The sequence below is a fragment of the Pinus tabuliformis genome, chromosome 8, assembly GCF_031772625.1.
Source record: "Pinus tabuliformis cultivar Carrire ecotype Pingquan chromosome 8, CPIR1, whole genome shotgun sequence".
Classification (NCBI taxonomy): Eukaryota; Viridiplantae; Streptophyta; class Pinopsida; order Pinales; family Pinaceae; genus Pinus; species Pinus tabuliformis.
This window is the reverse complement of record NC_142294.1, coordinates 997583137-997604384: the sequence shown is the minus strand read 5'-3', so window position 1 is coordinate 997604384 and position 21248 is coordinate 997583137. Positions and strand designations below refer to the sequence as shown.

The 21248-nt window shown below is 36.1% G+C and overlaps 1 protein-coding gene across 1 annotated transcript in view; it reads left to right on the top strand.

The window, feature by feature from the left end:
* SCAB1 (plectin-like protein) overlaps positions 1–20834 on the top strand; it is a 305903-nt gene extending 285069 nt beyond the window's left edge. Inside the window, exons 14-15 of the mRNA XM_089369662.1 lie at positions 20017–20166; positions 20313–20834. Coding sequence (XP_089225788.1) covers positions 20017–20166; positions 20313–20357 — 195 coding nt within the window. The 3' untranslated portion in view covers positions 20358–20834. The remainder of the gene's footprint in view (positions 1–20016; positions 20167–20312) is intronic.
* Positions 20835–21248: the final 414 nt, after the last annotated feature.

Below are 21248 nucleotides of genomic sequence, written 5' to 3'. Positions count from 1 at the left end.
TCAGCTTGTTGGAAAACTTTTGTATCTAACCCATACGCATCTTGACCTTTCCTTTGTTGTTGGCCTTGTTGCTCGGTTTATGCAAAACCCACATGAAAGTCATTGGAAAGTAGCTAAGAGAATACTTCGTTATGTTCGAGGTATAGTTCAATTTGGGATTCATTACAATGCAGAAGCATCTCCTCTATTGGTTGGTTTCAATGATTCTGATTGGGCTGGTGACCCTAATGATCAGAAGTCTACTACGGGTTATGTCTCACTCTTGGTTCTCGACCTATTACATGGGCTTGCAAGAAACAAAGTTCCATTTCTCTTTCTTCAGCAGAATTAGAGTATCATGGCACTGTTGAAGCTAGTAAAGAAGCCTTGTGGCTTCGTCAGATCCTGTCAGAGTTTGGTTTTCAACACAACATCCGACTACAGTTTGGTGTCATAATCAAAGTGCCATTCAACTATGCAAAGATCCAGTCCAACATCAGCGCAACAAACACATTGAAATACACATGCACTTCATCAGAAAGCTCATTCATGACACGGTTCTTGAAGTGCAATATTGTTCAACTGATGATCAAGTTGCAGACATCTTTACAAAGGCTCTCACTAAGACGAAGTTTACTAAACTTCGATTCTTGGTTGGAGTTTAGGAAGTTGTCACTAAGGGGGGGTAGGCTCTAATGCCTCCTTACTTCTCCTATTGTGTCATCTTTGTACATCCTTCAGTCCTATCCCAAATTGTTCTTAAGGGTGGATGTTAGGATATTCTGACACATAGGAAATAATTATGTACAACTTGGTCTAGTGTATAGTTAGGTAAAGTGTATTTCTTTAGTATGTACTTTTTGTAACATAGAGTCTGACGATCATGATATGTTCTAGACATGAACTGATTCAACGGTTCATTCTCTCCTCGGTATTACCGACACTTGATCTGTGGCTAAACACCCGATTGGTCCATGATCTCTATTTAAAGAGCATGGAGGGTCATTTGTTAGGTGACCGTTGATGAGAGAAGCTTATGTAATTTTGCTTTCTTTTACATTAATAAATTGTCTGAAGTGGTTTCGTTGGCTCAAGCTGTGGATAGTTTCCCTCTTTGAGGGTTTTAACCATGTCAAGAATATTGGTGTACTGATCTATGATCTGTTTGTGAGTGGTGTCCTTTGGTGTTCTATCTAAGGAACTTACTCTGTAAATTCCTACATAAAGGATAACAAAGAGGTAAAGTTTTTAATGGTTGAAATGCGTAAAATAGAAATATAAACATTAGACACTAGCCTTAAATTTGATGGTAAAACATACAATAAATGGTAATTTTTTCTTTTTAAAATAATAATAAATGCAATTCCTACTCGTTGAAAAGTGTAACTATGTTCTATCTTCATAATGACATGTAATTATGATTTTATGTAATGAGATGTAAAGAAGAAAAATAAATTTATTGTATTGCTTGCTTTATGGGTTTCATGAGCGCAAGAGGTTTTATTTTTGAGTCAAGACTCCCATTGAGAGTCTTTAGGATTTATTTGTCATCTAGTCATAAAATGATAGAGTCATTGTCATGTAATGAAGTCATGTTACACTTTGTAAAAGGTTAAACTTGTCTATGTAAAGTATCCTCCAAGACCTTGTCACTTATCCTCTTCAAGTCGGCCTACAACGAAGATAGGACTTGCTAGAGGAAGTCGACCTCCCTAATTGAGATCATGTCGGCCTAAGAGACATGAGAAGACGTGTATAAATAGCCAGACTTGGCCTCACCTAGAGGCAAACAGCTCGACGAGCACTTGGTGAAGAAGTGTGAAGAAGAGGTGAAGAAGTAGTGCGAAGAAGAGGCTGAAAGGTAAGTGCGAAGATGAGATTCTTCCGGGCACAACAAAGTAGGGTTCTTTTGGGCATAGGGAAGAAGGTTTCTTCTGGGGTCAACGAAGGAGAGTTTCTTTTGGGGAAGCGAAGGAGAAGTTTCTTCTGGGATAGCGAAGAAAGGATCGTTTTGGGATCAACGAAGGAAGGGTTCTTCTGGGGTACTTGTTCCAGGTGACAAAGATAAAGATCTAGAGACTGAGATTCTCTAGAGCAAGCCAGTAAGATCATAGAGGCTGAGTTTCTCTAAAGGAAGTCGAGAAGAAGCAGTGTGAAGTATAGAGACTGAGTTTCTCTAGTAGGAGCTGAGGAGAGCAGTTCGAGAAAGAGAAGAGGCAGAGCATCAAGGTTAGTGACATGTTTCTTGGAAGGATACTAGAGTCAAGTGTCTTTGTCATGGTCTTGGTACTTATTGTCGCACAAAGTGTCTAGGCACCGTGACAATGCTCAAAGTAAGTGATGTCACACTAATCGTTACTTACTCCATTTAGACTCTCTCCTAGACAAGTCACGGGGGGGGTAGTCCCTAAGGTGAATGGATGAGGATAGTTTGTGGAACACAGGGTCTAGGAGATTTAAGGATGAACAACTTGATGAATTTAGAACAATTTTTGGTCAATTGAGATGGATAGATTAAAATAAGACACAACCACAAGATAAAAATGAGTATAGACCAGTGCCTTTATATTGAATTAACCATAGATAAAATAAAAATTAGCTATCCAGAGCAATTTATAAATGTGGCAAAACGGTATTCATAAATAATTAAATGTCAACACCCAGAGTTTCTAGCAATTAAATCCCAAATCTATAAGAATTTATCTTTCTGCTATAGTCAATATGATGTTTAAAACATTAATTGCACTTGACAATAGAGAATCACAAAAAGTAAAATTTTACAGTTAACACCAATGGCACCAAGGAACATTAAATTTGAATGTTAATTATCCCTTAGGCAATTACTTTAATGTGGTAAATGAAGAAATTAAATTTTTAATGTGACAAAAGTAAAACAAATCAAGGGGGGTTAATAAATTGAAATTTTAATGGGCCATAGGCCACATTAAAATTTTTAATGTGAAAGTGCAAATCCTCCTTTGATTTAATTCTTTTAGGAATTTTAAAGTCAGAAATGAAATTTTTTAATTTTTAGATTTTTTTAATGGTTTTTAAATGTTTTTTGAATATTTTGTAAATGTTTTAAATGTTTTTTTTTTTTTTTTTTTTTCAGATTTTTAATTTTTTAAAACAAAATGAAAAACAAAAAAATCAAAACATAAAAACCAAAATCGAGAAAAAAATAAAAAATCAAAATTGAAATCAAGCTTTTAAGTATTTTCTTTTTTTCAAAATAAAAGAAATCAAAATAAAATTTAAAAAATGAAAAGTAAATCAAAAGGTCGATTTCGTTTTGTTTTTATTTTTATAAAACATCAAACATAAAGCCAAAGTTTAAAAAAAAATATGAAATCAAAATTTTAATTGGAGAGCTAACCCTAATGCATACAAATGAATAAACAAAAGAAAATCGATTTTTTTGTTGTGTTTGGTTGTGTAGGTCGAAGCTACAACAGTGAGAGAGAGAACACAGGTTGAGGACAATGTTGGAAATGAGAAAGAGCTTCGACGCTAGTGGAAGAGGAAAGGTAAGCTGCAGGTAAAGCGGAGAGGAGGTAGTACACACGAAGGGATTCAAGCAGCGTTGGAATGGGGGAAGGATTGCAGTAATGCAGGGTGAGGGTGAACGCAATAGGAGATGGTAGTGTTGAGGGGTGGCGTATGGAGAGAGGGAAAGGGTTGCGAGGGGCAACAAAGGATAGGACGCTGGTAGAAGAATTCTTTTGGCGGTCGATTTGTGGATCTAAGGAGGAAAGGGAATGAAATGCGGAGCAACAAGGAAGGGGCCTCGAATTTTGTAGAGGATGAGGGCAGCAGGGATGCGTCAAGGGACTCGAAACAAGGGTTTGGAATGGAGCGAAAAACGCAAAGGAAAAGAAAAAACACAGGCGACAAGAGGAGCGTTTTTCCTAAAGGGTCTTTGAGGCAACAAAAGGTAGCCAAAAACCCTTAAATTTTTTCTATAAATTTATATGTTAAAACAATGTACACTAGGTTTAAAATCTGCCTTAAGAAAGATTCATGAAATCCCTAGATCTAAACTTTTAAAATCACTGTAAAAAAAACTTTGAATAATGTCTCAATAGATGATTTTGAGGTCAGATCTTACCCTCCAAGGCCTAGATCTGGGTTCAAATTAAAGTTATCGTTCAGATCTGCAACTTGTACCTACAAAAAAACGAAAACAAAAACACCCAGAACCCAGATATACAAAAATAAATAAAACCCCAGAAACCCAAGTCAGAAAACCAAGAAAAGTTACAGATCTATGCACAAAGATGTTAGATCTATCAGATCTGTGGAGTATGAGTCCAACTCCGCTCTCAGATCTGATAATCTAAGGCTCTCAACAACCAGATCTGATAAACTAAGGCTCTCAATAACCCGATCTGATAATCTAAGCTTTCAACAATCAGATCTGATAATCTAGGGCTTTCAACAACCAAATCTTTCAATTTTCCACACAAAAATTTAAATGTTTTAAATTTTAAAGGAGGTGCAAACTTGAAACCCTTCGTGTATCACAAATAAAATCTTATGATAAGCCCGAAGCTAATTTAGCTGGGATTTTCACAAAACACGGATTGGGAGTTGGTTGGTGCAACTGAAAACTTCCCCTAACGCCCGAGGATCCAAAAAAAATCAGGATTCCCTACAAAACTCAATCCAGCGATCAAAATAGAGCGAGAAAATAATAGTAAAATTCAGACAAATAGAGATACCTGCTATTACGTTCAAAATTTAAATTATTATTTAAACCCCAATAGTTGAGCAAGATACCTATACTCAAACCACTCTTTAGAAGCTAACATCAATGGCTTTAAAAAAGTTATGCATGAAAATAAAACATCTTATAGTATTCCCATGAAGAGTAACATCAGTAGAAATTAACCCCAAAGTCTTTCTTTATTACCCAGAAAAAGATTACACAAGAGCTTTTTGTTTAGCACACGACTCAGAGATCAGAGGGATCAACTGACAAACGACTTCCTATTTAAAGATAAATCCTCCAATGACTAGTTCGAGTGATCCTAGTTAAATCAATCTCAACCGTTGATGAAAGTTACAATTTCTTTTGATCTAAGTCATCGAAATATGTAAATATTTGGGGAAATCCAAAATTTTTAATTAAATCCATTTTATTTAACTCAAAAATTAAAATTTTGAGTTAATTTCCCAAAAAATTGGACTTTGACTTAACCCCCTGGGATCAAAGGTTTAAAAGTTGGCAAAATAATTAATTTACCTTAGCTCCGAGATCTTTTAAAATGTCCCAAGATCGCTTGTTATCTCCCACTATTTTCTTGATAATGGTTATAAGATTTTTATTGCTTGATTCAGCCAGGCCATTACCCTGAGGATAATAGTTAGATGAATAAGATAACAAAATGTCGTACTTAAAATAGAATGATGAAAGTTCGATAGAACTGAAGGCCTTAGTATTGTCAGTAGTGACCTTGGCAGGGACACCAAATCTAGTAATTATTTAATTTTCAAGAATGTCCATAATAACCTTTTCAGTGGCATTCTTAGCTAGAATGGCTTCTACCCATTTTGTAAAATAATCTGTAGCGGTCAAAATCCATGATTAGCCATTGCTAGAATTTTCATGGAATTTCCCTATGAAATGCAGACCCCAATGCTGAAAAGGAGCCTCAACAACCGGAGGTTGAAGGAGCAGGGAAGCTAGGTTCTGCTTCCTAGTAAATAGTTGACAGGACTGGCAACTTCTAATAAATTTCTGCACATCAATAAAAATTGAAGGCCAGTAATATCCAACTCTAAGAATTTTGTGGGCGGTAGTTCTAGCAGCACAATGCCCTCAACAAAATCCAGAGTGAAACTCGGAAATCAACCTTTTAGACTCAAGTTCATCAACACATCTAAGTATAATGCCCTCTGGATTTCGCCACCCTAGGCCATCCTTCATGAGGCAATACTTAGAAGGCTTTAATCTAAGAGCCCTTCTTTTATGAGCAACTAAATGGCAAGGACATGTAAGATTAAATAGGTAATATATAATATCCTTGTACCATTCATGCTCTCCTAACCTTTGCAGCGAAGGTGTAGATGAATCGTTAAGACAAATCAAACCAAGAGCTTTCTCGTTATTTTCAGTTAACATCTCGTCTAAACCTTGACCCTTGACCCTCTTGGTGGGTTTAATTTCCAAATCATATTCTTGAATTTTTGTTACCCACCTAGCATGAGTCCCTAATTTTTTAATCTCTAATTTTTACATGTGAATTTATTTTTAATTTGCATGATAACTAAATATGAATCACCCTTGATACTTATCAATTTAACTTTTAAAGCTTTGCCAATTCAATACCCAACAACAATGCTTCATATTCAGCCACATTGCTGGTCTCTTCAAATTTTAACCGATAGGAAAATTTGAAAATATGACCAAGGGGAGTTTTCAAGACAATCCCCGCACCTTTACCATGCCTAGATGTTGCACCATCAAAGTATAATTACCAAACCTTATCTTTTAAATTACCCACTTTTTCTTCAACCTTGGCCTCCAAGGGAATGATAGAATTAGACAAGATAGCATGATTCCCTAGGCTAGGTTGTTCACTTATGATTTCATTGTGGGCGCTTTTAGGATGAAAAGAACACAATAATAACGTAACAAAGAAAATACTATAAGCTAACAAGTAAAAGTATATCACAAGCAATTATTAAGCAGAGAAATCTTTTAACTATTCATACCTTAGATTTCTCAACATGGAATCAGAGCTTAGGTGTTGAAGTCAAGAAGGGTCATTCAAAGCAAGTCAAAGAACACCAAGCAATAAATCAAGATCTACCAAAACCCTAGATCGAAGAAACATACTGTAGCAAGAGTCTTGAAATTATCTTCAAGAAGGAAACAGAAAGAAAGAGTGAAACCCTAGCATCACTTTAGAAATCATCACTCATACATCACCAAAGAAGTGGAAGCTTTATAAATCTAAGTAAGGTTAGATCAAAAGGCAATCTTCTCTTTATTGAAGCAAGGATCTCATTTGGAAAAAGATATCCTAAATAACGCAGTGTTTCCTCATTGAAGTAAGAACCTTCTTAAAAGGATCATCTGAAGCAACAAGTTCGTCATCAAGTTGAAGATTCTATCTTCACAAGTAAGGACCTTTTTATTATAAATTAATCTAGTAAAAATGATTTCATGTTTTAAGGAGAACCATAAGCTGGTTGGGGTATCAAACTTCCTTGCATGGAAAAGAAGGATGGACATAGTCCTCGAAGTAAATGAAGTCATTGATCATGCCCATGGAAAGGTTTCCAAGCCATCCAAAGAACAAGCATTATTTGAATATATGGAAAGGGATCTAAAGGCTCAAAAGATTCTTACGGAATCTATTAAAGATCCTTTCATTCCCTATGTAGCTGCGCTGGAGACATCTAAATAAATATATGATAAGCTGGTAGAACTTTTCTTTGAAGCACGATAGAAAATACCATATCATTTAGATATGAACTATATAATTTGAAGGTGTCAAAAGATGAAGGGATATCGTCATGCCTTTTGAAGAGCATCTCAAATAAAAGGTCAATTGCAGGATCTAGGAGAGCTGGTATTTGATAAAGAAATGATCCCGTTATTCTAAATGCATTGACTAATGAACAAGGTAACCTCATATCTACTAAGGAAGAGGAAGCTATCCCATTCATCAAATTATGGTCTCTCTGCAAGACAAAAGAAGACAGGTTGAAGAGAGAAAGAAACAAAAGATTAGATACAAGGGATCAATTAGTGACAAAAGGAAAAGGGAAGTTTGGAAAGTTTGGTCCTTCAAATAAAAAGAACTTGGCTAAGATAAGCTATTATGGATGTTAGGAACTTGGACATTATAGAAGCAATTGTCCTAAACATAAGAAGGACAAGAGAGATAGGGAGGAAGCCTAGATTACCAAGGAAGTGAAAGAACCTGAGACAAAGAAGCTTAAGAAGGAAGAAGCAAAAGATCTCTACTATGAGTGAGATGATCTTCTTCACTAGAAGGAACTCTTCACTTGTAATTTATAGATAGGAAGCAATGTAAATAAGATAGGATGCATCAAATTAGAAAATAGCATTATGATAGAAGCATTAGAAGTAGGAGCTCTTGACATAAGAAAGAGAAAGGATGTCTGGAATAATTCTATTAAATTACAAAGAATGGGAGCTCTTGGAAACCTCATTGAAACCTCAAGTGATACTTATAGAAAGAAGTAGAGGTCATCATTGACTGGGATCATCATACAATAGTCAATAAGGAAACATCTGTCGGGTGAGGATATGAAAGATCCTCAAGTTTCTTTGATGGAATACTCATCAAAGGATTCATCGATCTAGAGAGAAAACAAGCGTTTCATCAGGAATTCCAACTCTTGGGATTCAAGGAAGGATGGTATGATGACATAACAAAGAAGCAAGTCTAAAGGATAAAGTTCTTTCGTTCAAATGAAGTTGCTACAGAAAGTCTGGGTGACCCAAAGGAAGGATGAGGTATGTATGCTTACATAGATTATTATGAAAGTCATGTCATATGGTTGCAGAGAATATGGATCACTATTTCCATCTTGGGAAACATGATCAAAAGAAGAAAGGATCTCCTCCTCTAAAAGATTGCAGAAAATCATAAGTCACACTAGATGAAATCAACATAATATGTTCTCATATGAATCATGAGGAAGCTGACTACAATTAAGGAACTCTGAATGGAAGCTCCTCAAAATGATGTGTGTGAAAAGAAAGGAAGAGATCTTGAAAATATGCAACAAAGGTAGAAGGCATTAAACATTTCGAGACCAAGAAGAGTTGAGTAGAATATCTCCTAGAAAGATATGAAGACTCTGATAAGAGTCGAAAGAAGATGGAGACCCTTGACAATGAATATCTTCAAGAGATGTGTCAATCTGCATGCAAGATGCTGATACCTACAGGAAGATGTCATGATGAAAGACCATCACAAAGGTAATTTTGATTTAAGTGTTCATTTCTTGTTTTTTAACTAATATTTGGATGGGCTTATGTAGCATTGCCAAAGGGAAGATTTGTGGATGACTTCGAAGAGGACCGTATTCAAGGATGTAAGATCCTTTCGAAAAATATGGCATAAAGAAAGCAGCATGACATGAAGCAAAGCTAGATGGAAAAATGATGGATCACTTTCTGATGAATTAGGACATGACTAACTCATGGATGAAAGTGATGGATGGCCTGTGCCCTATGTGGAAGTCGCGAAAGATGAAGACTCCATAAGAAAAGAAATTAATGACATCAAGGTAGAACGAAGTTCTTCAAGCAGCTGGTAGACCCAACATCTCCACCTAAGAAGCTGCTGCAGGTCTCTACTTAAGAGGAAGCTTGAAAAGAAGTTTATTACTTGGAAGAAACTTGAAATTCCTAAGCGGAGAGGGAGCTTAGGTACATTCCTTTTGTAGGAATGAGTACATTCCCTTATTGGAATATGTCCTCCCTATTTGAGAGGGAGAGATAGACACGTCATTCTGGTCTTCACTTGGGAAGACAGAATAGAGGATTGGGTAATCATTTTGTATCCGATACTCTTTGAGGATGTGATAGGGCCTCCAATAGAAGAGTAGTCGTGAAGCACTGATATTTTTTGAGGGTTGGGGAGTCCAAGATAAGAACAGTTCTCATGGAGCACACCCTGAGTACCCGGGTAGGGGATGTTCCAAGAGAGACAATGATGAGTGTCTATAAATCATTGGTGTCACCAGCATTGAGCTCAAATCTTGTGGAGAGATGGAGTTGTTAGTCAACTGTCAAAGTCTTGCTATGTAACAATGTTGGTTGATATGATGCTATACAAATAAGTTACCTATCTGAATTCTTCTTATGAGAAATTCTTCGGATTGAGAAAGTCTAAGTACCATTATGAATACTTCCCTAATTAAGAGGGAGTGTTGAAAAGTGTAACTAGGTTTGGTCTTCATAATGACATGTATTTATGATTTTATGTAATCAGATGTAAAGAAGAAAAATAAATTTATTGTATTTCTTGCTTCATGGGTTTCATGAGCAAGATATTTTATTTTTGAGTGAAGACTCCCATTGAGAGTCTTTAGGAATTATTTGTCATTTAGTCATAAAATGATAGAGTCATTGTCATGTAATTAAGTCATGTTACACTTTGTAAAAGGTCAAACTTGTCTATGTAAAGTATCCTCCAAGATCTTGTTACTTATCCTCTTCAACTCAGCCTACAATGAAGATAGAACTTGGTAGAAGTCGGCCTCCCTACTTGAGATCACGTCGGCCTAAGAGACATGAGAAGAAGTGTATAAATAGCCACACTCGGCCTCACTTAGAGGCAAGTGAGTCGACAAGCATTCGGTGAAGAAGTGCAAAGAAGAGGTGAATAAGTAGTGCGAAGAAGAGGCTAAAAGGAAAGTGTGAAGATAAGATTCTTCTGGGCATAGCGAAGGAGGATTCTTCCGGGCATAGTGAAGGAGGTTTCTTCTGGTTCAACGAAGGATAATTTCTTCTAGGGAAGCAATGGAGAAGTTTCTTCTAGGATAGCAAAGAAAGGATTCTTTTGGGATCAACGAAGGAAGGGTTTTTGTGGGGTACTTATTTTGGGTGACAGAGATACAGATCTAGAGACAAAGATTCTTTAGGTGAAGCTAGTGAGATCACAGAGATCGAGTATCTCTAGGAGGAGATGAGGAGAGCAGTTCGAGATCAAGAAGAAAGTCGAGAAAGAGAAGAGGCAAAACATCAAGGTTGGTGACAAGGTTCTTGGGAGGATACTAGATTCAAGGGTCTTTGTCATGGTCTTGGTACTCATCAATTGAAGATCTAGAAGAAGAATTTTGATTCGGTTTCCTCTCAAGAGGTGAGAGGTTTTGGCCTTGGCTCACAAGCCTACATACTGTGTCACTTGTCTTTTATTGTGCATATTGGTAATTGTCTTGATGAAAAGAACATAATAATAACATAACAAAGAAAAGACTATAAGCTAAGAAGTAAAAGTATATCAGTAGCAATAATCAAGCAGAGAAATCTTTTAACTATTTATACCCTAGATTTCTCAACACTACCTAAACGACATAGGTACAAAAATGCTATTAAATGCAAATTTAGACTAAACCCTAACCCTAACTACCATGAAATTGAGAAAAGCAATGTTCCACCAAGACTCCGAGACAGGGAGACATTGGTGTAGGGAGATGCATGGGGGGGGGGCATGTGGGAGTTCCCTCAAATTTTAGGGAAATTTAGGGGGACATTAGGGTATATACTTTTTCTTTTTCTTTTTTAATATATATATATATATATATATATATATATATATATATATATAATTGGGGGGGGGATGTGGGAGTTCCCTCAAATTTTAGGGAAATTTAGGGGGACATTAGGGTATATACTTTTTCTTTTTCTTTTTTAATATATATATTTCAAATTCATATTTAATAATGAAAGCATAAATACATTGATCCATACATAATTGATATAAATAATGAAATACCCTGATCCATACTCATCATTTTTATTGTTACATACATCATTCGTTCATAGTCCATGAGATTTAATAATGAAATAGATTGAACCATATTCATCATTCATTATTCAAAATTAAATTCATCATTCATCATTCTAAATTCTAAATTGATTTAAAATCAACATTCATTATTCATCTGAAAAAGAGAAATTGAGAATGATCAACATAGAAAGACTAGTGCCTTCATTCAATTGGGCGATGGAGTCAACAAAGGTGAGGTCAAGGTAGGAGGACCTTGGATGAAGAAGGGTAGAAGACAATTGCTTCACTTAGAAACCTTAACAACTTCTTTCATCGGAGATTTAATGTCAAAGGAGGCATGAAAGTAGGTTTCTTTGGTGGATTCTTGAATGGCAATTTTTACATGAACATATAGAAATAAGAGTTCATGAAAGATGTTGCAGTTTTTTTAGTATGCCATAATAAAAACCCTAATTTCAGAAATCACATGCAAAATGGAAAGAAATAGCATTAAACTTATGCCATTCATGCAAGAATCACTTCATGAATCCACAAGATAGCCTCTTCGTGCAATAAACATCGTTCCCAAGACAATTCCCACTCTACTTAGCCATTGCATTCAAGAGAGAAAGAAAACCCTAGTGTGCACTTTGTCAGGATTAGAGAAGTGAGTGAGTGTGATGACGATCCAATGAAAATGACTTACCTTTATTCACACGAGGGGAACCAAGTCATTTTTCATTGGTTTATAATGGAAAATCCCTAAAAGTTCTCTTGAAGTGTTCAACTAGGCTAATTGGTCATAAGGTGACCTAGAAATAACTTTACAAATGATAAATCATCATAAAAATGTCATGAATCATCCACACATGTGGAGAAAAAGGCTCTGCACATGACATCATCCTCCAAAAGTAAGCACCTCCATCAAGCAAGTGACAAATTGAGTACAAGAGTGTTCGTCAAAGGGACATTGCCAAAATGCATGGGTGCATCTCCAAGTAACATGTCCTCAACAAAGATGTCATAATCAAGAAGGCTTGTATCATCCTCCTAGGGCATGCATCAATATCGGGGCAACCCTAAGGAACAATGGTAGCCTCAAAAGGGAGTGTTCATGCCCTCCCAAATCATTTCAAGTGATCTCCTTTCTCATTTGGGCTCTAGGACAAGTCAATGCCTATCACGTAGGTATAAGGCTAGCCTAGGGGCTTCTTGGGTCCTCTGGGCACATCATCAATCAAGGCAACATCTTGGCCTCTTGGCTCATCATTTCAAGATCTAGAGGTAAATAAGAGGGGCACATATCTATGTGGGGCTCCTCAAGTCCCAATGTTGATCCCTAGAAGGGCAAAAATGGCATTGCAAGGTCTATAGTGCCCATCTAGGCTGGACATCCTCCTCAATGTGCTAAAAAGGTAATAAGCAATCCCTCAAGGGACATCCAATGTATTTGTGTGAAACCAATTGAAATGTACTCTCATTATCAAGTTAGATCAACATCATTATGCACAAAAACCATTAAAGTATCATAGTGGACGATATTAAATGCAGGGGCACAAAAATACTTCACACATACTTTGTCTTCAAATGTCTCTCTAGTTAATGATTTGTAAGCAAGTTACCTCACTTATGTTAGGGATGTTTATACAACTGGACCTATTAGGTGCTTCCACTCTGTGAGGGGAGGGACATTTCACAAGTAAGCCCCTCAATCCATAGATGTATGTGATAAATGTGGTCATGGAGTGGGAGAGACTTAGGGGAAGGTGTCCCAACCATTGTACTAGTTGAAGGAGGTCCGACATCTTGAGTATAATGATGATAAGAGGGTGCAATTGTGGAGGTAGGAGTTACACCTTTTTGTGTCTTGCTTTTTCCACCCTGTTGGTGCGTTGTTTACTTTAGTGATTTTTTTCTTTCTTTCTTTCATAGCTTGGGTAACCAACTTGCTTTATGTTTTTCCAATACGCCTTAAAGATGTGCCAATTTATCACCCATTGTGTTTGGGAAATTCTTAAGTTCCTTTATTTTAATAGAGCGTGAAATGATTAGGAATTAGGTGATGGCTAATGAGGGGGGTAGAGCTCATGCTAGGATTTTTTCCAAATGCTTATTACATGTCCCAACCATCTTTTGCATTTTTTCATTTTCTTTCATTTGTGACTTCATATGCTTTTATCTTTCTTTCAGTGCATCAAACCTAAGTCACCTGACTCAAGGACACGCAAATTCGAGTGTCCAAAATGAGGCACGTAGATGCCCTGGAACATGATGCGTTATATATATATATATATATATATATATATATATATATATATATATATATATATATATATATATATATATATATATATTATGTATTTATTTATTTATTTATTTATTTCAATGATTTCATATTACACAAATTCTCATTCAAGATAGAAATTCAAACATAGACCTATATTCTACGTTGTAAATTTGTAAGTTGTAACATTATGCATACATATTAGTATATTACAAATACAATCGTGATAGATTCATCAATGGTCCAATAGGAAAAAGACAAGAAACTACAATATTCTCATTATGTCATCTCTTTTGACATACTTCCACAAGGGATATTTACTTTCTTGAGCTTGCTGTCTTGTTAAATTATTCTGCCCTCGACATTTGAAGTTGTTGTTGCAACCCGACTTCCAATAGAGGGAACACTTGCAAACCCTGATGAAATTGGAACATGAGGCGCATGACCAATGGGAACATTCTTCCCCTTCTTTTGCCCCTTGCTCACTACCCTTGATTGAGCAATGAATTCTGTAAAAGAATAAAGAAAAAATGCACTAGCATGTAAATAAAATGGATTGGAAAACTGCTATAGCAAAAATGGAAATAGAATGGAAGCAAAATGCACTTATCGGTTGCTTGAATCACCTCCAAAACGCTCCTAAACCCTTTGCTATTCTCTCCCACACACCCATAACACGAGAGAGACATAAGAATGGGGAGAAAGTGGTCCAAATTGGGCTTAAAAAGACTTGTGACACACTTTTCTAGAGAGACACATGTCCTGAAATCGGGACACGCTAGGATATGCAAATCCCATGTGTTCAGACACGCTCGAGCCACGAATCGGACACGTGTCCCTTGCGAATCGTGTTCGACACGTGGGATTCAGGACACCGGGGGGAGGGGGGGGAGGACGAATCTGATTTCTTAGCGTCAAACTTTTAGGGAAAATTTCCAAGCCCTAAATTAGAGATGAGGATATAGGGTGCTAGTCCTAATGACTAGTGACAATCAACCCAACAAATGGAAGTGGATGTAAGGGAGACATGGAAGGTGGTAAGAATGGATTACCATGGGCAGGCTATTCCAATCAGTGCCTCCTATTAGTGCCTTTTATAATAGTAAAAGAAAAGGGGGCCTTAGGGGAGGTCACATTGGACTAGGGGAAAATGATAATCTCCTAGGTGAAGTATGGGAACATAGGGACAAGCAAGAGTGGTTAATCATCTAGCTGGAACTGTTATCCATAGTAGTTTTCCCTTACATTAAATGAAAGCACATGATTACATAAAAGGGTTCGTGTACCTTCTGATAGATGACCCACCTTTCTTCAAGTGGTATGCTAGATTGGAGAGGGCACTAATTGGAGCATAGGTGAATAGATTTGAAGTAAAGCTATGTATGGATCATTATAAGGCTACTGGCTAGTTGGTTGATGAACGGGGAGAAAATTTTTCTCCTAGAGGTTACCCTCTTTTGGTGGGTAACAAGACTCTTTTTCCACAATTTTTCCATCAAACATCTACAACAAGTAAATGGAAAGGAAAGACAATGAATTATGTTTCCATCACGTAACAAATAGATAGAAAGGAAAAACATTGGATTTTGAAAGTTTGAAACAAAATTTAGGTGTAGCTAACCTAACATCTTGGTGGTCCTATCTTGAATAGCCATATCATAGCCAGATGTCCCAGTGCTAGGCTTATATGTCTCCATTTGTTTGTAAATCTTTAAGGATTCAACATGAGTCAACACCAACACTATCCTTTCAACACTTTAAAATATCCCATTCCTAACCCCTGCATCAAGTCTAAAAACATGGGCACAAGACTACAGAAGGTTGAGGTACAATGTTATTGGATGAATCCAATGATGGAGAGTATTGTTCTATTGCTCATCAATCACACTCCATATTTTGACTCATCTAGTGAATCCCTCCTTCCACTTGTCATCATAGTACTGATGGATAGCTTCTTTTGCCCTATCCATGGCCTCATACGAGTATCCCATTGTAGGATTGTCACCATCAAGCAAGTGAAGAGCCTTTACCAAAGGTTCACTAATGTTAAACAACTCTTGCACTCCCATCAAAAACTTTGATTGTCTCACAAATTGAGCTATGAATTGCCCATCCAGTTTAGTGTTTTAGACACAAGCATTTCACTCATTTGAAAGAAACATCCTCTGCAATTCCAACATAGAATTGTGGAAATATTGAGCTAGTGACAAAACATATGATTGTGAGATGGACCAACTCCTTGGGCCCTATGAATTGTCTTAAGAGTGTAAAAACATATGTATGACTACATATTTTTTTGTGACACTCTTAGCTGAATGAACAATTTCATTGAACCACAGAATATTTCCCATGTCCTCCAACATCAAATCAATGCAATAAGCAACACAAGAGTCCAATATAAGGTCTGATACCTCTCCATAAGCAACTTGCCAACAACAACATAATTAGAAATATTATTAGTATTGACTTGGAGAACATATTGTAGTGCTATGTCTTGGATGAAAACATCCAACAATTCAAATAGTAACTATGCATCTTTAACATGCACAGATGCATCATTAGATTTGATAAACATTGTTCCCTTGAGATAATTAACCAGGAAATTGAGAATGGACCTGCCTTCCCATCTATCCAACTGTCTAACATAACAGTGCATCAAATAATCTCCTATGATTCCCTAAGTTCAACTACTCTTTTTGTATCGGCTTTTTCCCTTTGAAGGAGAGGCCTTCTCAAGTCATTGTAGGAAGGGACCTTGTACCTCCAACCAACAATAACAATGGCTTCAAACATGGAATAGTAGAATGGGTTGTATTTGGAAATGTTGCATGGAAAGTCATTTCATAGAAAAAATTGGCTACAATCTTGTTGGCCTTCTCCTTGCCCCTTGTTTTAATTATTGATTGTATAGAAGTTTGTCACCTAGGTACCGACCTTGGTACAAAGAAAGGTGAGGACATTGAAGGACGAGGCATTGTGGGAGGTGAGCTCGAGGATTATCTTTCTCCCACCTTCGAGAAACTTGTGTTTTGGTTGTCAAGCCCAAGCATCATTTCTTCCCTCTGATCTCTCTTCTGAATCATATCAAAATTTTATTGACTTGCAATTGGACAATTGTTTTGGTAGAGTTTGGGAAAATCCCCACATCATTCCTTGGGATATTGGAAATGTGGTATTTCAAGCGGTTTATTCCACCAAACTTTTCCATTCCACATAGCTTGCAATTCAGCCTCATTCTATTATGACTGTCATATGGTAGACCATACTTCCACATTGGGTCCAAGGATTTAGCTTTTTGAAATTTGTAGAGCATTAATTATGTTTTTAAACCTATGGTCCAAAACAAATGGGAAAATTCATGATCTAGATCTACAAAAAAATTAAAGAATGCTACAATTAAAATTTCATAACTACATAAGTGCTAGATCTCATATTAAAAGAGGGCAAGAAGAGGTATGTCTAATGGACATTTCAAACCCTACACTAAATCTTGTAAAACAAATAAAATAAAGGCATAATTGTTTTAGATACCTGAAGACATGGATATCATAGATTGGAGTAGATCCCCATTCCACAAATGCTCCATTGATGGCAATGAAAACTACATATTTCCCCTTGTTTCTTTGATGGAAAATCGTTGCAGTAACCTTAGACTCTAGAGCTTAATCCCCTTAGTTACTTTTGCAAAATGGTTGAAATGCTCAAAATGTTGTTTTCAGGCCAGTTCGACCACAATAAGGCGATAATTTCAGTCATCTCGTATAATTACTGAAATTATTGCGATAATTTCAAACCCTCAATTTATTGCAATAAATTTAGGCGATGATATTGCAGCTTCAGATTTTCATGAAACTATTGCAATAATGGCAATAATATTATAATACGTGTAACTGTCTGTTATATATATATATATATTGAGTTTCAAAGTGCAATGTTTGTAGAACCATTTCCCCAAAACTGACTTGTTAAAAACAATGGTCCACCAAGATTTTGGGATGGGGGGACCCGGCAACGTGGAGACACACAGGGGGCGGGGGGATGTGTGGGAGCACCCCGAAATTTTAAGGAAACACGGGGGTGAGGGAAGATCGGTGTGTGTGTGTGTGTGTGTGTGTATATATATATATATGATTCAAATTCAAATTCAAATTCGACAAGGAAATACATTGATGCATACATCATAAGTGATTCAGTGAAATAGGAATAATAAAAGATATACATTGAATTAAATTCACCATTCATTATTCTAGAATCTGATTAGTATTAAGCAAATAAGTAGATACTAAAGTCTGAAGACTAGAATAGTAGATTGAAATCACTAAAACTTAAAAAATGTAACAAGTCAAAGACTTGCTTAGGGTCATCGGTCTCTAGAGTCAAGACTCAAAAGTTAAAGCTAAAGATGAATAATGGATGATCAAATCAGTCCACTGCAAAATCAGGAACTAGAAAGAAAACTGGACTAAAAACCTGATCAACCAAAAAATACATAAATATTCAAATTTTGAAAAACAAAAAAACATAAATATTCATGTGCATATATGAATCGAAACCATTATAAACAAATATGCAAAGTTTCTCATATATATAGCTAGGGTGCATATAACCAAAAATAACATGAAGTGCAATCCATGTTTGAACCAAAAATACATCAACAAAAAGACTATATGACAGTATGACCTCTATAATCCAAAAAAAATCATGCTATAACAAATACCTACATTTCATCAAAAATTATTTCGTATATTGGGATTCTCATCATCAATATACCCTTTAAGCATTAAAATAAGATAGAAATAGCTTAACATATCAAGTCAAGATTTTGTTCGAGCGATAGGTACAATTTTACTAAGGTCATGACAGAGGAGTTCAATAATCAATGCAACCAACATCGAGGTTCATAGAGGGCTTGGTGTTCTTGATTAAATGCTAGTTCCATACCCTCAAGATTTATAGATGATAGAGTCTGATAGAGACATTGCAATCTCCCCAATTCCCAAATCCTGAAAATTGTTAAGTCTGCTGGATTTTGAGTGGGACCTAAAATTCTACTTTCTCCATATGAAATCCAATGAGGTTGGAACTACTCTCAAACCGCTCAAGTCAAAATTAATAGTAATGTTAAATTAACGTAAAATAATGAAAATGAATAAGAATTTAACATTACTATTAATTACGTAGAATTAGTAGTGTCCTAGGGTTGAATATTAGGCTTCACCACTCATAAATTATTGTTTTCAAGCAAAATTCGGGGGGTACTCTGAGCCCTTTTTGAGGGGGGATGCCCACAAGCACCCCTTTTGGGGCAATGTGTCCCCCACTCTGGGGAATGTCCCACCCTGCATCTCGACAAGTTTTCTCAGAAGGGGGACATGGTGAAACTTTCCTAGGTGTCCGCCATCTTGGGAGTGTGGGAAACATGGGGAGCATGCTCCCCACCCCATGGGACATGTCCCTGTGGAACACTGGTTAAAAAGGAACTAAGGTTTCTAAATATTAGCTAAATTCTTAGGGAAACAAATTATACTGTATTTTTAGATGGTTTAGTAGATCAACAGAACCTTTTGATTTGAAAATATCTTTTCGCTGCTACTAATTTGACCATATCAAAGTGTATATCAATTGTGTGTTTTCATGAATTCTACCTGTCATTAGTAATATGGGCACTAGTGATGTTTGAAACTGGTACTATGTCCTGAGAATCACTTCTAGAGAGAGCAAAAGGCTGTCCTGGATAATTTACTTTCATCCTAACGAGAACATATTTTTATTTATGCCTTTTAAGTTTTCAATGTTGAGTTCCAATACAACATTAGCTATTCAGATTTCTGATACAAGCATCATAATGCATCATTGAGTGCAATGGCAGCATCTTAATGAGAAAATATTTTTATTTATGCCTTTTCAGTGTATGTTCCAAGCAATATTTAACTATTTAGATTTCTAATACAGGCATCATAATGCATTGTTGAGTGCAGTAGCATGCATTGGAAATGCAGAAAAACCTTAAGCACAGAAAATTTCTCGAGTTTTCCTTGAAATAAAATTTAGATATTATTTACAGTCACAAGTGCCCTGCCTTTGTTAGTGTTTTCTTTATGCTACCGTTGATTCCACAGAAAGGAATAAGAATATGATAGAAACCATCACAAATGCATAGTTGGACTAGCTAGTCTCTTTTCCGTATTGCTGCAAAGTAAGCACCAGAACAATTTTCAAGTTCATGTTTAAATTTGGATTTCTTTCATTCTGATTCGTTTTGGCAATTTCTAGCTTTGTGGAGCTCGAGGTGGTGGAAATGCGGCTGCTCAGGGATTATTTTGGCAGGCCAAAAAGGGACTCTCATTCTTATTGGTTTTTGAGTCAGAAAGAGAACGAAATGCTGCAATCATGCTTGCAAGAAGATTTGCTTTTGACTGCAATGTAATGTTCTTCATCATAAAGTGTTATTATATCAAACAATTAAGTATAAGAAATAAATAGAAGTTTTATATCTAGCTACAGTGAATGATGTGGCACATTTATTAATATTTCTTTCTTTGTTTCTAACATTGTAATTGTGATCTCAGATTATGCTTGCAGGCCCTGATGACAGAGCTCCATTGGGAACATAACAAGTGCTCGCCCACAAAATTCAATCTCTGCATGGTGTTTACCATTCATTATTGATGGCGTGACCTCTCTTTCTGAGAAAAATGGTGTCATGGAAACCAATGTCAATGCTTAGTTTGCATCTCTCGATATGTTTGGTAGATGGCCTGTGTGTATTATTATTTCTGCCTTTGTCTTCCGAGGTGGATGATTTTACCTAATATTTTGTGTAATCCAGAAATCTGTTTTCATATTTTTTAAACTGGAACACATCAGTAGTAATTCTTTTTAGTCTGTTATTGGAATAGTGAGAGTCATTTATATTGTTTTCCTACAGATTCCTTGTTTTCTATGTACTGCAAGATGGAGCTTTAGTAAAAGCTTTATGTTGCAGGGATTTTCCAGTGCTTGTAAAGATTGCTGTCCTGTTACATAATCAAGTGTCTCTTTGTAAAGAATGCTGTCTTATTACATAATCAAGTGTCTATTTGTTGTTTGCATATACAAAGTCAATTATCAGAGAGTGGTTTGGGTACTAATGTTTCCTATGTACAAGATACCTGAATAATGCAAGTTGACGGAATACAAGCAGGTAGAGCTATCCTCTATATATTTGTAATATGCCAAAAATCTGAATAGAATAGAATGCAAGTATATAGTAGGTGAAATAATATTGCCGTAGATTGGCTTTCTTGTAGTTGTTTCTCTGTAGTAATGTTAGTGATGGCCAATTGTTCCATTGATCCTAGACATAATAAAACCTGTTAGAGCTTTTCTATATATATTTGTTATATGCCAAAAAATTGAATAGAATAGAATGCAAGTATATACTAGGTGAAATAATATTGCCATAAATTGGTTTTCTTATCGTTGTTTTTCTGCATTTGTGTTAATGATAGCGAATTGTTCCATTG